The following is a 20,071-nucleotide window of genomic DNA, read 5'->3' as shown; positions in this document are numbered from 1 at the left end:
AGCAGGTTCCCAGCTTGTGTCCGACACAAGGACAGAGGTGGTTGATGTGGGAGTCCCACAGCACAAACACCCCCTGCCAGACCCCCACTTCCTTGTGGTAGGACATCTAAAGTTGTTGTAATTTCTTCTTTCCTTTCTGGCCTTCCTGCTAATGGTCCACGGCACGTGTTTCCTCTTTCAGAAAGGAACACTAGAGACGTTTCAGCTGTTTTGTTTCCACAAAATCCCTTCTCAGTTTCTGTCAGGTCTTCCTTAAAGGGGAAACAAACCTCAACTTCTTCCCTTACCTTCCAACAAATATACTGGTGCTTTAGAAGACCAAAACAAAAGACTGAGCAGAATTGCCTTAAGTCATGCACTAGGGGAATGGATACAGATACGGCTTATTTGATCTTCCAAAAGAACTTATTTCATGTTTGCAGCGAAACACCCTGGGCTGTTTTTGCAGATCAAAGGTAACTGGATCCCTGGATCAAAGCCTACTAGTGAATTRGCAGTGGGACCACATGAGTAGAGGTCTCTTCATCAGTCCAGAGATTCACCTGACAGTGTCAACCACATCTAACCTACCCTCMTGAATCTCACCTACAACCCGCGTGTAAACTGAGCCCTGCAACATCGGTTTCAGAGTCAGGATGAGACGATTTACAATACATAATGATATGTCTTTATTTCATCAACAGAAATGGTGTCTAGACAAAATTCAGTTAACACTAGCAATTCAAATGAATGAAAAGGGTTGGGTGGTTTTTTTTCATTTTTGTTTTTTTGCACAATACCGTATTTACAATGAGTAAATGACATTTTAAATTCATTAGTTCATAGCAATGCTTTCTTCCAAAAAGGTAAAAATTCTTAGTAACAGAGAGTAAGCATCAACAGCCACCTCATTTATTTATACAATAAAAATCACAAGAAACCACAGTCACCTAGAAAAAAAATAAAGACAAGCTTAAGAACTAGTACAATAAAATGATGCATTGAATTAAGTTACATTAATCGCATAGAATTTGTGTAAAAAGTATGTAGAAAAAACACCTGATGTAACCTGTTACAGTCATTGACCAGTTATGAGAGGTACAGAGGGTTATACAGGTAGATATGTGTGAAAACTGTCCATACTGTTTGACCTGGGGAGGAAGAGAAGAGGGGTTGCACCCCCTTGCATACACTGATAAAACCCTGTTTTGAATATGGCCTCTGAAGTTTGTAAGGCATATATAAGAGGTGCACTTGTAACCAACTGGTTCTGGAACAAACTCTTAGGGCATYCCCACCCTTGAAATCAAAGGTGATGCTTGGAACTTTGAGTAAACAACCACGCAACGAATATCTCCAAAGTGTTTAGTATCATTCCTGCTGGTCTGAGGGATCCAGAGAGCTTCAGGCAGAGCAAACGCAGTAGTGAGAACAAGACTGAAACCATGCACGTTTCTCTCAGGTAYATCACAAGATGCAGGGTACCACCGGCCTGGGCACGGGGAGCCAGCCACAACCCCTACACGGGGCAGCTGCTCCCTCCTCTGCCCACATCCCAGAGCGTGGGCTCCTCTGGCTGCAGGGATGAGCCCACCGCTGACTGCAGCCCCTGCTTGGCTCCCTCCAAAACAAGKGGGAGTTGTTTGGGTTCGTAGACTGGGATGTCTCTGCTTCTAAGCAATCAATGAAATCAAACACTGCCAGTTGCCATTTCTATTTTGGGATGCTAGTTTCTTTCTGCATGCCCTTAATTAGCCAAAAGGGACAACAGTGGCACTGCATGAACCACACAATGACTTTCACTTACCGCAAGGGCTCTGCCCRCAGTCACTTAAGTTTGTACAAGAACAGGAGTCATCTAACTGGCTTTTTAGCAGTTGTTTGGTTGGGGTAACGAGCTTATAAAAAGATATTTTTAGCATTCCTTCCTGCCAAAATGTGATTTTGTTTGCAAAAATGGCAATATTATCCATGTAATACCTCAAAATGCATATCAGTAATTGACTTTGATATAAATAATACCTATCTTGGTGGAGTGTAGGAAAATACTGTACACTTAGTCTTTGCAAGTAATGCCRTTAAAATTTTGAGAGTAAAGGGAATAATTATTCTACAGACCACCAACAATAGATCTTTTAAATATACACACAGTATTTGAACTTATGCATATACACATATATTGTATTCTACAGCATCAGACCTGATGCCTGAGTCATAAAATACTCCAGAGAGTATTATAAATATACATATATGTATTATAAACAGGAAAATAGACAAACACACACTCTGACTAGTATTATAGATGTATGTATACATACATACACGTATTTTATATATGGATGCAAAATTAACTTGGACTGTGTTGGCAGAGACAAAACTGAAATGAAGTCAAAATCTGTGGAGAAAATTTCTAACAGGAAAGAGAGCAGAAATTCTTTATGTTAATAGTTTTAGTTTCACCTCACTTCTGATAAAAATAAAACTGCTCCATACTTAGCAGATCCCCTCCTTATGCAAAGCCGCTGCTCATACTGAGCTAAAACGTCTCAAGGCAGCCCTAAAATAGAGACTTTTAAAATGCTGTAGCCATGGGCTACAACATTCACCCGGAGGAACCTTCAAAAGCATCTCAGATCAGAAAAAAAAAGGTGGAAGCAGCACTCCTTGTTGCAATGGCAGAGGATGTGAAGTGGAGCAAAACGTAAGCCTGTGGAAAGCTGGCAAATGTTCACTTTGCCTCACTGCAAATTCACTGTGGGTCTCCTATTCTGCAAACGCACCCCTTGCACTCTCTTTACCACCACAGCAGTGGATTACAAGACACAGGTGAGGATGTGGTGTTGATTCTGGAATTGCAACGCTTCACCATGCTTTCTCCTAGTGGATCAGTTTTTGTTTTATTACAGGATTGTTGTGATTCCAGTATGCAGATTTATTTACTAGGCAATCAGGAAGTCACGTATTAAAAAAAAATTAAGTACGTATCTAGGCATTTTAACGTCTATTTAAGCACTCTTTAGGATACAGACTTGACAAAGTGTCGCACTCCAGATTAACAGCCACACTATCAGCATTAATAATTTCTCTGGCAGGAGTTAATCCACTTAGCAAAGTTACGTATCTCGTTCCCACTCTCCTTTTTAAAGAGAAGTAGCAGTTAGCATACTAATCACTGTGGCTTGCTTTTGCAGCACATTTTACTTCCTTGGGAAAAAAAATAATACAGGGATTAGATCCAAAAATATAGTGCATCTTAAAAGCAGCATATACCCTTAGAAAGACATTTAATAAATTACTTGTACAATATATAAAATAATAGTTTTATACTGCAGCATCAAACTCTTGACGCCTGAGTCATCACGTTAGGAAGTCAGTGATATAAATACTGGGATCTCCTGATAACACAGCCAACATTTTTGCTTTTGTTTTGCTTGTTTTACATTTTGTTTTCCCTCTCTTTTTTTTTTTTTTTTTTTTGAATGTTTCACTACCTTTTTGTTCCAGAATCAGCTTGCAATGAGCTTTAATTGTGTTCAAGGCACCCCCAGAGAACGCAGAGAAACAAACACATTATATAGTGTAGTACTCACCTGACAAAGCATAACAAGCCTAAATGAAATGAGGTTTCCTGGCAATACAAGTATAGCAATGGCAGAGGAAAAGGAGAACTAGCTACAGACTGGACAGAGCTCCAAGGACTCACAYGCCCATGGGAGCGGTGCAGTGCTCAGCGGGGAGATGGGGTCTCACCACGCCATTCCCAAGCAACGCCCGKCAGGACAGATGCTGCACGTATCCTCTTTGACAAATGCAAAGAGATTCTTAAGATCACAGTGACCACTGGCCAAACTACTATAATTCTGCAGTCAGATTTTTCCCCCCTTCTTTCCAATGGTATTTTGTGGTCATTTGGTTTGACCTCGTGAGACAAGAACGGTTGGGTTTGTAAACTGATGTCCAGGTCTGAAACTAATTCTCCCAGTATTTTCCTTTAATGTTAGCCCAGTAACTGCTTTGAAAGCCACATGGTTCAAAATATCAAAAAAACCTCAAAAACAAAATAGAAACAAAAAACAATCACCACCACCAAAAAAACCCCACTGAAAAACCATGATACATGTAAATATAGGAAGCAATGACACAAAATCAGCCACTTCTAATGAGAAAGAATGAAATCAAACATCCAGGAAAGCTTGCAGGGGAGGGAAAGAGGGAGACGAGAGAAAGGTTGAGGAAGAGACACTTATTTGAGCAGTGGTTTTAAACATCAGTTCCCAAGGTAGAGGAAATCAAGAGACCCAGCACCAGTAGGAGGCCAGGTCAAACCTAAGAGCTGCAGCACAATGGGTTGTGTGGGTGGGTTTTTTAAACCGTTGGAATGAGGTCAAGAGTACCAGTTGCACATGAGTTGTTAGTAGAGTAAATCTTCATGTCAGGAAGCAAGTTAAAACTTGGTTTTATACTCATAAAACATTCTATCTATTCATATATATAGGAGGTCACTTAAAAATAAAAAAGGCAACAGAAAAACATCTTTAAAATACTGTGTCAGTTGACCCTTCCCTCCCACCCACCCCCAACCCCCCCAAGTAGCTATGACTCTATAATGTGATTCACATTTAGTTTTAAATTCTAGCTTTCACCATGGTCTCATAGAAACAAAACTTCTCTGCGAAGCACAGAACTGCTTTGCAACGTCAACGAATTCAAAGGAAAATCAAATCCCACCCCCCTGCCAAAGAGCTTCTCAGTGAAGTTACCTGCAAAGGATGGCTGGGAGGGGGTTCAGATATTTTTAGGTTAAGCTCTTTTAAAAAGAAAGGACAACTCCTCCCCTTTTTTCAACCGTGTGAACTAGGAGTTTATGGCATTTGTATATCTTTGAACATTTAAAGGTAAGGATTTTGTACAGTAATGATTAATACTTAAACATAAATATTCTCCTACATTATATACTAGTTTTTCTTTGTACATGCGGGGAAAAAAAGTATTTTCAACAAACATGGCACATGCTATATGCATTTCCTCCTCAGTAGCTTGGCTACAACAGTTTGGATGAAGAGGATAAAAGCAAGACTTTGTGGCRAGTGGGCGACAGTCCATGAGCACAGTCTGAAGATGGAAGAAAGCGGAGAGAGGGAGCTGATTCCTCCTCCAGGTTCAAGATGCTGATCTACTTGAGTGCCTCAAAAAACCACCAGCGCACACCTCTAGTGTAAACGTTAGCACAGAAGACCACATTATCACTTAGTGCTTCTGAGAAACTGCTTCCCCACACTTTTTTTTTTTTTTTTAAACAGGTGTGAACAGCTGGTCATTTTTTTTTTTTCAGCGAGAACAAACAATATCAGCCTTTAAATAAAGCACATGACAGTTGTCGTCGATAAAGCCACACAACCTGGCACACGTAGGGCAAAGAACCACAAAATAAAAACTCAGTACACTTAGAATAGTAATAATTATTAAAAAAGCATTAGGAGGTTGTTTTTCTGTCTACACTGTACATACAGATGTTATGCTTGGAAAGCTGCTGTCTCACACAGTCATAACAYGAGTCAACATTAAGATACAAGTCCAATACAGTTACAACTAAGCCAATTCACTGAGTAGTCTCCTTTGAGACAGTGCTCTTTTAGCTGCAGTTTGTGCTGAGGGCAGTGCTGCAGGATAAGATGATCCTGGAACACAAGAATTTGATGGGTTAAGTGACCAAATCAGGTGTTGGTGAACATATGTTTTGCTCTTAGAGGATACAGTGCTAGCCAGACTTCCRTAAGGAAGCCGAAGTCAACAACTAGGGGTCTGATCCTGCAACTCTGCCTGCCTAGGCAGGGTCACTGACTTCACCAGACCCACCTCTGCAACTTGGGTCTGGTGGGGAGAACAGGTAATGTCTGAGGACAGCTGAGGTCAGGCTCTGGGGACTAGCCGGAGCAGCAGTTGCTTCCATGAGTAAAGGATGCAGAGCAGGGCTGGAGAAAAAGCCCCCAAGTATATTGATGTGATCTCTGTTTGCTTTACTTCGTGGAACGTATGATGAATTGATCCAGTTGTCAAATACACTTTTCTCTAAAGAGTGAAATACACTTTCCCCTATAAGACTCCAAAAGCATCATTAACAGCACTTAAACTTGGTTTGTGAAACAGAAAGAAGTCTAAATATAAAAATAATTCAAGCAGATTCTCTTTACAAATTGTATAGTGAATTCAGTATTTGGCAAGACCGTTTTTACTACATAATGAGCTCCTGAGTGTTTGTCTATTAGCTAAAAATTTTCTATTTCCTTTAAGCCATAAAGCAAAGAAAACCATATACTCAAGTTATTCTGAAGTCGTGACTTCATTTATGAAAAGAGGTTTGACCAGAAACTCAGTGCAAGTGGCAAAGTTGACCATTACTGTACAGTATCTGCAAGAAAATAAAATAACTCCACATTGCTCAAGTGGCACGAGATGGCTGTGCCAAAAAAATTGTCTATAATAAAATCTCAAATAAGTTTCCAACATTAAAATTTTATAAATAAGTACAAATCGAATGCTATTGCTGAACTGCGAACTGAGGAAAAAAATTATCGTGTAACAAGTTACCAAACTAGTTCTAGCATCAAAGACAAAAAGGAATGTTGGAACTTGTTTATACAATAGAAATGAAAGCTTCCAGTTTGTAGGATGAGAAAAATTGAGGCATGCAGGGACTCTTGCATATGGATATATATATTTTATATATATTATATATAATATGTACAGTTTAGCTATAAAACTTTGATGTGTAAAGAAGCTGTCTTCAATGAAAAATTGAACATTCAGAGGAAATTCCTGAGTTAGGGTTTTGTGACATGGGCCACTGAGAAAAAAGCTGCGGTTGGGTCCTCAGAGGTGTTATGTCCATCCCTGTTAAGATTGAAATCAACATACAAAAACAGACAGTGTTGCCACTGCTTCGTTCCCTGCCTGAGCRAGGGATAGCACCATTGTGAAGAGAACTCCTGCATGTAGAGAGGAGGGAATACTTAAAAACAGTATTGCTGCTAAGACCACTGTAGTGTGCACCAAATACGTTCTTCTAGACAACAAATGAACACTGCCACTGGCTGACTGAAGAACACCTGACCAGGTGTAACGTTAAGGTTACGAGTCACTAGGTGTAATCTTTCCTAGGTTGTTCATCGGTTGTACAYTTATCAGTCATTTCCTGACAGAAGTCTACCGTGACCGTTTGGCTGCTCTGCTCTGCTGGAAGCTCTCTCTCAGGGTAAGTACCTGCGTCGGCTCCATCCAACGCGCCGCCGGCCGAGCAATTTTCCGAGATGTTGTTGGGCAGCCAGGGTGCTCCCAGCTGCACTGAGCCTTGCTCCGAGCAGCACTGCATGCTCTCCCCGACGCACTGGGAGGTCACCAGGCTCTGCTCCACCCCAGCTGGGGCGGGGCTGATGGTGGTGACTGGCTGGAGATCCATGGGTCGGAGAACGGGGCAGTATCGATGGAGAGCTTGGATCTGTTCCGGGCTCTGCATGTCTCTACACACTTCTTGGGAAAGACACGAGAAGTTGTCTAACAATTCTCCCATGCTTGCTTTCAGCTGGTTCCGTTCTGAGAGCAATTTCTCTTTCTCACACACCTGAAAAAGAAAGAAGGCATTTTAGGCTGAGGAAGGGCCATCTACCACCTGCTCATGGGGCATGTATGTATGCAGCAGTACCCAAGAACACCAACGTGTCACAGCTATTTTTGTATGGCCACAGAAGAAGGCACAAAGACATCAAATATTTGACCACCACCAGATCTGTGTGGACTGTAGTTTGGGAAACATCTGGAGAAAAATACTTGAAGGGGAAGAGGATAGAATTACAAGTTATTCYCACAGAACTGTTCCCTTTATATACTAAGGCTGCCTGACAAATGATACAAAAGAACTCTGAATATTTGAAAAATGAATGAAACATTTTGATGGAGAAGAGCCATTTCCCATCTAACCAGCAAGAAAACAGGGGTTAATTCCTGAAGTGAGGATAAGCTGCTGATGTTTGGTTCACCCTCGAACTGTCRGGTTGGCCACTTAGGCTGGGTGCACCCGTTGGAGCCCTGTTACCACTGAGAGAGGTGAGTTTATTTGGAAGACAGGATCGAAGTATGCTCTGTGGTCTGCACCGTGACTCATTTTCTTATGCCCYTGGGCTTAATGGTTTGGGCTTGATCTAATACAGATCAAGACATCAAATCAAATTTGGGCAAGATGAAAACAGATATTTTTATGAACCCAGCCTGGGGTTTCATCTCTAAAAACTGGTGTTGACTCAGTGTAGAGTGACTGGGATGGTCCTGCTGYATCTCCTTCTGTCTCAAACAGGTGGGCTTACAGCTCGAGAGAGTAGATGAGATTTTGTGGAGTACCAGAACTATTTCCAGAGCTGAGCTGGCCCCAAAAGYAGCACAGCCACGTATCTCACCTAGTAACACTGCTAAACCCAAGATGTCTCGGCATCTGAGGCGTGAAAACTCCACAACTCAGATAATCCAACTATGGGTGGTTGTTGACAGCTGATAGTACTGTCCTGGGTCCAAAGCCCACACTGGAAGCGTACAGCTGTGTGAATGCGAAAGAGAGCAGTGCACATGAAAAGAACTAACTGCTAAAATATTGATAAATCTATCAAGAAAGCATAAAAATAATAAAAAAATAAACAGATGCTCAAGTACATCTTGAGATGATGAATTATGGAAGAGAATATGCTGTGAGTTTGCAGGGAAAAAAGGGAATGTGAGTGGGTAGATGAATGAGTGAGAGAAAGCAGGCAAAAAAAATTACCTATCAAACTCTGAGGATACAACCATTTCACTCACTGTCTGCTGTGAAACCATCTGTGTCAAGAAGATGGGTGACTTACAGTAAGTAACAACAGGGCGAAAAGGGGTCTTTCACAGAAAAAACCCTGAGTGAGAAACCCTTAAACCACAGCAACCTTATGAAATTAATGACTGGAAACTGGTGATCACAAAGTGGACAGAAGATAACAAGGAAATTTCCAGTGATCACGTGTTGTGTGTTTATTCTTCTCCCTGTCCCTGTCTTCCAGCTCAGGGGGCTGGGTACCAGGAGAACAACCAGCTTACTATTGAGCAAGACTGAGGCAACAAAGGCACTAAGTACCTCAGCCTTTTCCTCCTTTTTTGTCACTATGCTTTTTCCTGCATTCAATAAATTATGGAGATTCTCCTATGCCTTCCTTTTGTTGCYGATCTGTTTATAAAAATATTTTCATTGTCTTTTACAGCACTAAACATTCTAAGTTCAACATACTGTTGGACTTCTATCCWAATTTTCTCTCTGCATAACTTCATGACATCCTTGTAGTCCTCCTGAGTTGCTGCACCTTCTTCCAAAGACAATAAATTCTTTTTCCCTTGAGTTCCAGCCAAAACTCTCTGCGCTGCCAGGCAGGTCTTCCCCARTGGCTCAGCTTCTGGCACATGGGGTCAGCCTGCTCCTGTGCCTGTAAGATTTACTTTGTGAMGAATGTCCACACTTCCTGGACTCCTCTGCCCCTCAGTACTGCCTCCTAAGGGATTCTCCCAAGCAGTCTCCTAAACAGACCAAAGTTTGCATTCTGGAAGTCAAAAGCTGCAGTTCTGCTCACCCTCCTTAGCTCAACAACAATCAAAGACTCCATCAATCTGTAATCCCTGTGCCCCAGGCAGTTTCCAGCCATCACTTCACCCACCAGCCCTTCACGTTTGCAAACAGGGCCAGTGGGGTTCCTTCCCTACCTGGCTCACTGCATATGGYCACATACTCCATCCCTTTTGCTAAAAAGAAAAGGCAAGGTTTTTTGGGAATAATCCTGCACTTCAAAGGGTTTTTGATTCCTCAAATTGAGCATGGATAAGCCCACAAGGTCACTTACATGCCTTTCATTCATTCCCCTGAGACGCATGTTTGTGCTGGGGAGAAAAGAGGACTTTAAATTTTTATTTCATCTATCCATAGTTGATTATGTCAGACAATAACATCAATGTCATCAAGGTCTTCATAAAATCAATGAACCCAAATTAATTTTCAGGTGAAGGCTACAGGTATCAGGCTAAAGCACCCCTTGCTGCTAGTCCAGTCCTCAGGGTGCTGCTCCTGGGGCTCTGGAGAGTGAGAGACAGGAACTCCTCCCCATCACCAGCTCAGTGTAGAGGGACAGGCACTCGCAGCCAAGACTGGACCTGATGAGGATCCATCCATTCTTTCACTGTGCAGAACCTCTGACTCACCCTGTACTCACTGTGCATTACAATCACTGCAGGAAGCAGTTGCTCACTATTTTGTTTATCTTTGTTGTGTTTGTTTTGCATCAGCGGAGCACTACTYTGAACAATGTTTTGATTTTTCTTYTTTYCCCCYAGGGCTTCAACAGCACAGCATCTGAAGGCTTCACAAGCCTTGATGATTTAAGCCTCCTAACCAGCTTGTGAGGTCAGTGTCACCTCCCTGCTGCAGACGGGAAGCAGACAGGCACAGGCAGCAAGTGAGTAACCCAAAGTCAAGCGGTTTTCTGCCATTTGTGAGGTGATGGTAACTCAGCTTCTTCCAACAGAAMCCTGCCTCTTTCACACTGTTTGCTACAGCTTATGCAGAGAACGAAGAACAGTGAAGCACAACAAACCACACCTGAGGTGCCCATAGCATGGCCCAAAGAGAGGAATTTCTTGCGGCCACTTGGCCTCGTTCCAGTCACCTCACTCCCTTGCAGTAAAATGTGGCAGCACTGTCTACTGTACATTCTGTTTGGGAATGTACAAACTGGSTGAACCCACTGATGTCTGGGCTGGAACTGCTGCCAGGGCCCTGCAGGCTGCCATGGGAGGCGAGCTGGGCTGTGGCGAGAGCACGGGACTCACCAACTTGCGGATTTCACATTCGAGGTTCTGAATACAGTCCAGTTTYCTCTTGCGGCAGCGCTGAGCTGCAATCCGGTTCTTGCTGCGCCGGCGGACATCGTGGATGAACTCGAGCTGCTCTGAGGTTAGCTTGTGCATCTTWATCATCATCTGGAAATCATTCCTTGGAAGATCTGTGATTTGATCAACAGGAAAAGGAAGTTTCACCTAAAACAAACACAAGACAAGAGCAAGGAGTCATATTTTGCTTGCTCAATGCAAGCTGAACAACAGTGAGAGGAAGGACGATTATCTTTGCTGCCACCCCCTCAATAAASAACAAACCAAGTTTTACATCGAGCAAGTTCTTAACATTCCCTTGTGGCACATTTTGGAGGTCCAGATGGCAAGGATAACATGATAATTGTACTTAAATCAGCGACGCAGATGAATCCCAGATAAAAATTTCATTTTTCTACRAAGTCCTACTAACTGATCTCATTGCATTAAAAGAAGGTTCTGTCCACATGGCCTTTTGGAAAAGAGTGAAGTACCTTGCTGCTATTAAATTCAAACTAGTTTCAAGGAAGGGGCTATTACCACAGCAGGAAACGTGTCTCTGCTTGGACTGCAGGACTGCATATCCTACCCTGCTAAAAATATACATTTAAAACTAAATCAATATATTTTGACACGCTAATATTCTTGTGGATTAAAGAGCACTGAAGTTGTATTCCTTGAAAAAGCCAGGGTCTAACTTCAGGAATTCTACTCATTATGCATTAAAATAGAGCCAAACACAAAGCTCCCAGCTGTCTGAAGCAACGGACATGCACTGTCTCAAAACCTGGAGAACAGTGGGTGTGCTCAAAGTCTTTTAGCTTTTTTTGCCCAAAATCTATCAGCTTGCTCARATCAAAATAAGCACCTCTCCTTAGAAACCTTGCTTCACTTAGAGCCCCARACTGATAACTATCAAAAAACTGATGCTCCTCAGCAGACTGTTATATTTGATGGTCAAACAAGAATCACCTGATAAAACTGAAGGAGATGCCGAATAACTCGAAGGACCCCTTCTTTTTTTTTTTTTGAGTCATACCAACACTGCCCAAAAGATGGCAGTAAATATTTATGTTTCTGTCCCTGTTTGGTACAATCGAACCTCTGGAACAAGGAGACTATTCTGCACACAGGCTATCAAAGAAGGCAAGTTGCTCCAACCAAGTGAAAGACATGGGYTGAAAACATTCCTTTGATATTTCAAACATGTATTGTCTTCAAATGGTGCACTCTAATTTGGAGATAAAGAAAGTAACAACATGGATTATAAATAAGTTATCTTCATCAGAGAGCTGAGTTATTTGAGCAGAACAGTTTGCTGAGGACACACGTGCACCAGCAGGCTGTGGTGGCCTCTGGCATCGACAGTCACGGACCCTCACCAGGCACCTGAACCTGCCAATAACCAGCTCCCCACCTCGCTTATGAGCAGTCTTGGGTGTTTCCTTGTATCCTTTTATCATTGCTCCGCACATGGGGTACGTAAAGTCCCATGSCAACACCTACCACATTCTTTCAGATGGCTTCATGCCCTGAATGTTCATTCATGCCCCTCTGCCAGGCACTCTTCATAACACAYCACTTGACAGATCAATTTAAACTAGCAAGAAATGCCAAACACTGCCCTAACCCTCCCAAATTCTTGCTTGCACACACAAAGACTGACCTTGGGCACAGTGATGTGGCCTTGTTTACAGACTGCTAACTAATRACATGAAACCTGTTTGATTTCCTCTCCCCAGCCTTTGGATAGTCAACATAAACTCAGTGTCACCTGCTTTTCTCTCAAGCTTCAAACAGGGTCTTAAAATGAAAACAGCCAGCGCTTTTCCCTGAAAGACACMACAGTTTCACTATAAAACTGGCCCTTTCATGTTTTCTTATTTTCTTAAGACCAAAACGGAAAGCAGTGTTAACTATTTCTCCCTACCTCTCCCTTTCAAAACATATTTATTTGCAAGGAGGAGATGTGCTTGCAGCTGGAATGGGAATGAAGGAGAAGCAAGTCAAATCTGTCAGGTAGAACTTGCTGAAGGGAAATCAGAAAATAAATAGAAACAGATTCATTAAAAAAGGGATTGAAAATAAAACCATCTACACAGCAGACCAGAGACTGCTATCAGTAATCCCAGCATAATCCCACTCCTGTCATAGGCAGCACTGCACAGGATTAAAAATGTGAAAGGGAAAGTGGAAGTGAGTCAGACTCATTTCCTTCACCATTCACAGCATTTTTATTGCCTGTCTCTCTCTTCAAAATCAGCCGTCTACTGAAAAAAAAATACCAACCCAYCAAGCCTTTGGCACGGACACAGTGAATAACTGCACCAGGGTGTTGCTGCAGTGAGAGGCTAAATTGTTTCACATCTGCACCGGGCAAGACTCTCAGCTGGTATTTATCATAACAGAGCCGTGACTCATTTTGCAAGAGCCTGCAACTGTGCAGTGGGTGGGATTCATCTGACTCACACAGAGCCTGAAATGATGGGCTGGGACTCCCTAGTGTCGGGGTCCCTTCAGATGGCAATGCATTCTGCATGGCTTCTCCCTCCTCCTGGCTGCAGAACGAGTGGACTTAAGACTCAGAAAAGATTCTGCATCTTACAGTATCTATGGGAGGTGAGAGAAAGCTTACCTGACAGTGTTTGAAAAGAAAGTCAATCTTTTCTAAGATGTAAAAGAAAAACCCAGTGAGTATGCTTTCTCATAAAGTTTTCTTTCTAATAACTACGATTTTTTGGTTTCAACTGTTCAAATTAAAAATGTAAGTGGCATCCCAGCTCCTTCCAGGAGCCAGAGCTAACCTCACAGAGCTCCAAAATATTTGCTACCAGCACCATTACTCTTTTCCCRCATTTTTTCACCAGCAGCACAAGCTCATTTTCCACCACACAACAAATGAACTGGCACCTTCTACCACCGCAGCAGACTGCCCTGACTGGCTGAGGACAGCCAACCCACCCTGGTGAAAAAGGAAGCCTGGTGAGGATTTTGTGGCAATTTCCCCTCCATTAGGATGCCAGTGTAAAAGTCATTGCTTTGAGTGGCTAAGTCAGAGCAGTGATGTAGACGGACAGGAACAGCGACTGACTCAGCACATGCAAGGCCCACATAWAACCAATTAATTCCTTCAAGCTTGGCTAGTTAGTGCCAGCTTGGATCATATGCCAGTTACTGCTGTTCTGCTCATCTACTCTACTAGTTACTGCTACTGCTCTCCCCCCTCTCTGTTTATGTGGAATAAAGGAAAGGACCGAGGACCTGTATTCACCCATATTAAAATAYAAATGTCAACTGTTGGGAATTTATTTATCCCACCTTAACTTTTMATTCTTTCTTTATATCTAAATTAAGATATCATCTTCCCTGAGCTGCCAAGTGCTAGAAAAGGCAATGAACTTCCCAAGTCCGGCTTTAAGATCACAGTAACTAAAAGGACAAATATATTATCTATAAGAAAAAGCAACCATTATGTAGTGGGCATGGGAATGTGGAACTCATTGTACCAGTTTGACTTTCATAAATGGTTTAAAATCTTGGTCAGTTGCTCCAGAGTTGCAAGAAAAAAACCTGCTGCCTTAGTGCCCTCAAATCAAAAGCCAGTTATTGAAAACCTCTGGCACTTAAAATTGCTGAGTCCTTGGAAGGCTCTCAGGAGCCACCCAAGCAATCCAGCACACGGGCTCAATCAATCAATCAATGCTTTTTTTAAAATGCAGAAATGGGTACTTTGCTTCACACGAAAGAGYCCAGGACATTAATGTTGTTTTTTCAAGTATCTTCCTTAGCACGCAAGTCTGTGTTCCACAAACACTCACAAATAAATTCATCCCAGGACAGGAACTGAGGTGTGWCCACCTGGGTTAGGGGCTCAATTGTCTACACGGTATTTCAGGTACCACTCGTGGTCCCACACAATAGAGAGCTACTCCTGTCCTGATTTCACTTGGACAGAAGCTGTCTAAGAAGCACAAAGGCAATGGGCCATACTTTGTATGAGAGATAGGCAGGATGCACTCTCATTCATTTTTTTATCCTGCTGTCTACTGGCACARGTAAACCCTTCAAAACACCTCCTTTTTCTGGGTGTCAACTACACCAAGATGGCAGAGGACTGCAAAAGGAGAATGGTGAGCCTGGGCAATGGAGATCTAGCACTGTGTCATCCAACCAGGGCCTAAATCCAGCCAGTGTCACTGCAGACAGTGTGTCCTATCTGATACAAGACAACTGATGGCCCCGTAGTGGCATGGGGTCAACTCCAGCCTCACCTTGTGAGGGCCATGAGAGGTGTTTGGGTCAGCAAATGCTCCACTGCCATGGACCTAGTGGAGGCAGCCTGGGTGACCTTGTGGTTTGCCACCTGCCTCACAGAAGTGGGGCACTGGGCCAGTCCCACAGCTGAGTGCTCCAACCCAACAATCAGGAGATGTGGATAGGRTTCTCATCCTTTAGCCCACGACTTGGACTTGTATTCAGATCACACACTGCTGGTGCTTAGAATGCTGGGCTGAGCTCTTYGCATTCACTGCTTGCAGTGTCTCCAGCTTCCAACATTTCAAAGGACACAACAATAGGAGACTCGTGCCCTTTAACAGGCTTTTCTGAGACCAGGGATAGCACAGAAACACAGACAGAAGCCACAGGTGCATTCAAGAATGGAAGACGAGACAGTGAAATGAGAGGAGATAAAGTGCAGTATTCCTCTGAAAGAGCTCCTTTTGTAAAAAAAAAAAAAAAATCAAGAACTGGAGTCTTTCAAGAGCTTATGCAAGGTCTTTGGATCAGGGCATAACAGAATTTGTTGTAGGGCTGCACAAAATAATACACTGTTTAAAAGGACCCTCCTGAAATTTCAAACTGTCAGCATTGTTGCAATCCAGCAATTCTTTGCTACCAGTATGGAGACCATTCCTACTGAAGAGAAAAATGAAAACAAAACTCCTATGAAGTTTATCTTACCAGACTGATGTTTGACAACACCCCATTTAAGCAGACATTGAGAAATGCAATTTCCAGGGCTCTGCTGATGCCATCCTAGCCAGGAGAACATCCACCAGAAAACCATCTGGAGACAYGTTTTTCTCATTTTCAAATTTGCAAACCAAGTAAAATCAGGAGAGCTGGGGTGACTGATCATCAGATTCTGGGGAGGTATCACACACCACAGCAGGYTAAAACCTTCGCATGCATTTCTCTTGGTTGCCCTTCTTTCTAAGTAACATTATTCAATAWGCAGAAATATTAAGCAGTGAAGCAGACTCAAATTAGGCAACTCAGCACAGTTCCAGTAGATTTCTGGTACAGCAACTTGGTTTACTCCTCTTTTTGGGGGCTCTGACTTGCAGTACTTTGTTAAACATCAGCAGATGAACAGAGAAAGGGTGGCTGCCTGTCACTTAACATGGAGAGGTTTCTACTCTTGCTGAAGGTTATTTACCTACAATATCCTCAAAGGTCTAATTGCATTAGCTTTGCCTTTATGAAAACTTCCTTTGAAAAGTGAGTCACTAACCCAGGCGGGAAATTCTTTTGAAATACAGATGAAAAGACATTGAATGCAATTCTCTAGATAGTAATAGTTCTTGGAAAACTCCACCTCTTACCTCCTCTTACCCTTGTTTATTTTTTCTTCATAAAACTCACTTATCAAATAAGACTGAGATTTCTTTCTAACTGGTTTAGTAGTACAATATTTTTTTACAAATTTTGTAGCAGAAAAAACTCTGAAGTACTTGCTGAAGAAAAGGAATACCAAGAAAAGTAGGCAGTGCAGAAGTTTCTGTTCCTAAGTAGGTTAACAGATTGACAGACTACTTCCTTCTCAACAATTCATTATTTCAGGGCTTATTGTTTTGTTGTTGCTATTTTAAGCAGGATTGTCAGAACCTGCCTGTAAGCACTGAGATTTAAGTCTTCTCTCTGGTATTATATCTCAGTAATTGATTTTTCACAAACTGTGGAGGCCTGAGAGAGCTGAGTGAAAAGAGCAACACAAACTATTAAATATTTCTGTGAAATCCCAACAGGTCAAGTAACAGCCCTGTTCCTGCAACTCTGCATGGGTACACACACACTGCACTTGATGCTTCTGTCATGAAGCCTTAACAAAGGGAGATCGTGGAAGTGTCTCGGTGGCTCCAGGAAGGGAAGCAATAGGCAAGAACATCCTGGAGATTTACCAGTGTCACAAGGACTGCCACCTCCTCTGACACTTGTGACTGCCATCTACACCCCCAATAAGACAAGGAGGCCGGTCACAATGTGGGGTCACCCACATGGCACTTGTGCTGAGTTCTAGCACCCCACTTCCAGCACCAAAGAATTTTGGCCATGTGTTCCTGAATGGCATCTGTCTGTGGGAAAACAGAATGCCTGAAAAAAGCAGACAGAAGCCTTTCACCTACTTCTCACACAATCAGTACGCCAGCAAATGATGTTTTGCAACATTAATTCTGGCAGTGACAGCMCTCTGGGAGCCAAATTAAGACCAACCAGGTCCAAATTCCAGGGAAACTCAGCAGCCTTGTGAGATAACTGATGGTCAGAGTTCACCAGGCTTACTCCATCAGGCCATCCCACCCTAATGAAAGCTGACCTGCAGCAGAAGAACCTGCATGGCCACCCTCCAGAAGGGCAAACATGTCACCCCCGAATATCTTATCAGGCGCTTTTTGAATTAAAGTCCACAAAACACTGTGTGTTCTGATATGGAGGGGGAAAGGGAGCTGTCTGTGAAGCCATCAGGACAGGAAGGGCAAAGCGACAATTTCAGSAATGGAAAAAGATTCCCATGCAGCTTGCAGGGAGGTGAAGAACAGAAAGCTGTTCATTTCAGACAGTTGCCTCTCCTGCTGTTTTCATCAGAGGCAAACTGCTAAGAGTAGGTAGAGCAACACATACAAGAACTTCCTACTGCTGTTACATATTTTCTATCGCCTGGTTTAAGATATCCTTCACTGAGGTTTCCACAGCAGCAGATCTTGCAGGATGGCAGGATACACAACCCAAATGACTCTATAAATACAGTATTGTTTAATGAGGCTGCAATGTCTGTTCTTGTATTGGTAACAACCTTAAAATGATAATTTTTAGACAAAATCTCTACCAAAGCACTGGTGTGATCTATTTAACCTTGGCTTGTTCAGGATAGTGCGGTGGAACCTCATGGAACATTAATTTCCTCACTACATTTTTAATGCCTAGCAATCCTATTCAAAATGCCCTGGATTTAAAAAAAAAAAAAAAAAAAAAAAAAAAAGGAAAAAAAAAAGAAAGGAAAAAAAACCACCTTATCAGCAGTCCCAGGGAGAAAACTTGCTCAGCACAATTCAAAAAACCTTCCCCAGAGGAAACCAGCAGCAAAACCAGGAGTGGAGCAAACCTTTCCTAGCACTGTCTCAGAGCCAGGTATCTGCCTGCCAGTAGCACACGAAGATGGCCTCYTGCAGCTGCCTGTGTGCTCCTTGTGCATCCCTCCTCTCACCCATGGTCTYCTGCACATATTCACACACCTTTGGTTTTGGAAAATCACCATCAGTGCCCTGTAACCTTATAATTTCGTTCTTTCAGGCTCATTTCTGCTGCAGCATATCTCTACACAATTAGATAATTATGACAGCTAATTAACTATCAAACCCCCAAAAGGCTAACCTCTGCCCTCCGTGCTGCCTCATGCTGAGCAAGCAGCACACTTGGGTGGAGATGGACACATCACCAGGTCCCTGCTGCCCTCTGCCCCTTGGAAAGGCAGGACTTCACTGAGCAACCCAGCTATGGCAAAACAGCTGCTGTAGAGATCTCCTGCACAGTATCCCAGACAGCCTTCCAAAGACAATCCTCTCCCTTCTGCATTGTCCCCTGCTTATGACATGAAGACAAAAAACTGTAGAACTGTCCTGTCAGAATCACTGGTCCAGTGTGACCAGGGTTTAGGACACTAGAGGCTCCCCAGGCTCTTCAGCCCTTCCTTAAAGCTAAGCTAACTAAAGGAAGCACCACTYCTGTGAGAAAAATAGAGCCTGGGATGTAGATGGAATAAAGACTGAGGGACAGAATAAAGTTCACTCTTTTCATCCCTACTCCATAACTAAGCCCACATGATTCTGAACTGGGTGTTCTCAGCATCTGAAYCCCCCAAAGTTGCACTCGTTGCTCCCCACCCAGAAGCACATTCTCACAGCGGACTTTTTCAGCATTACTAGAGCAACCTGGTATGTGATTTCACCCAGATGTTCTCTAGGTCATGCAGTTTCCTAATGAAATGCTATGAATAAGCAYCCAGTCTTTTCCACTTTCTGGGCTCCAAAACACATATCCTTGATAGTGCTAGTGACTTCACACAAGCAGTTTATTTGGTCATGGTTGTCCAGTTATCACTGCAGCATCTTCAGCTGGCCCTCAAAATCTCTAATTTTAGAGAGGGTCCCTCTTTCTCCTCCCTCTCCTGGAAGAGCTATATGGAATTTGGTAGATGCTCTTCAGCCCCAGATCATTTTCTTGTCGTTCCCCTAACACTTCTAGAAATTAAAGGATAAGTTCTCTTTGAAACTATTTGTGTCATGGCTGCTAGAGTTCACAACCAACCAAAATGTCACAGGCAGGGAACATGAGCTCAGTTGTCACATAATGGAGACAAAACCCATTACCTGCACGTGTGAGACACTCACACATACACACACACAGAGGGGAAGATTACTTGAATGCTGTTCCCACAGCAGGGTGGCCAGCTATGCAATTGTTTAAGTAGTTTCACACCTTCTTCTCCTCCCACCCGATCTCCCTCCTCTGCTCTGGCTGCTGGCAACACTCAGCACCGGCTTTTTTTACCGGGCTGCCTGACCCTTGGTGTCAGCAAAGGCACAGCTTGAGCTTGCTCAAACACACCTGCAGCAATAAAAAGTGGAGCTGGAACCACCTCAGCAAATTAAGAATAAGGAATAGTGCTTTGTGCCATGAAGGTGGGTGAGGGAGGGAGGATGACTGGACACTGCTAKCAGACTCCTAAGCACATCAATGCACTCTCATCACTCAGCAGTTTGCTATTGTCCCACACCCAATTTTTTAGAAGTGCTGGACACCTCAGAGGTCAAGCAGACCCATTTATGTGAAGTCAACCATGTGCACTCAGCTGATGAGGCAATAACCACAAGTTATTCTTTGCCTCTAT

General features: G+C 43.0%; 1 protein-coding gene across 3 annotated transcripts in view; it reads right to left on the bottom strand.

The window, feature by feature from the left end:
- Positions 1-667: 667 nt before the first annotated feature.
- BACH2 (BTB domain and CNC homolog 2) overlaps positions 668-20,071 on the bottom strand; it is a 185,112-nt gene continuing 165,708 nt past the window's right edge. For all 3 annotated transcript variants that reach the window (XM_057379432.1, XM_057379431.1, XM_057379433.1), the window contains 2 exons: positions 10,864-11,070; positions 668-7,597 (listed from right to left, as the gene is read on the bottom strand). In XM_057379432.1, the coding sequence (XP_057235415.1) occupies positions 7,118-7,597; positions 10,864-11,070 (687 nt within the window). In that variant the 3' untranslated portion in view covers positions 668-7,117. The remainder of the gene's footprint in view (positions 7,598-10,863; positions 11,071-20,071) is intronic.

Source organism: Malurus melanocephalus, unplaced genomic scaffold, assembly GCF_030028575.1.
Source record: "Malurus melanocephalus ecotype Western Australia unplaced genomic scaffold, MMel_1.1 scaffold_405, whole genome shotgun sequence".
Taxonomy (NCBI): domain Eukaryota; kingdom Metazoa; phylum Chordata; class Aves; order Passeriformes; family Maluridae; genus Malurus; species Malurus melanocephalus.
Note: the sequence above shows the minus strand (reverse complement) of the source record. Positions and strands in the feature narration are given on the sequence as shown.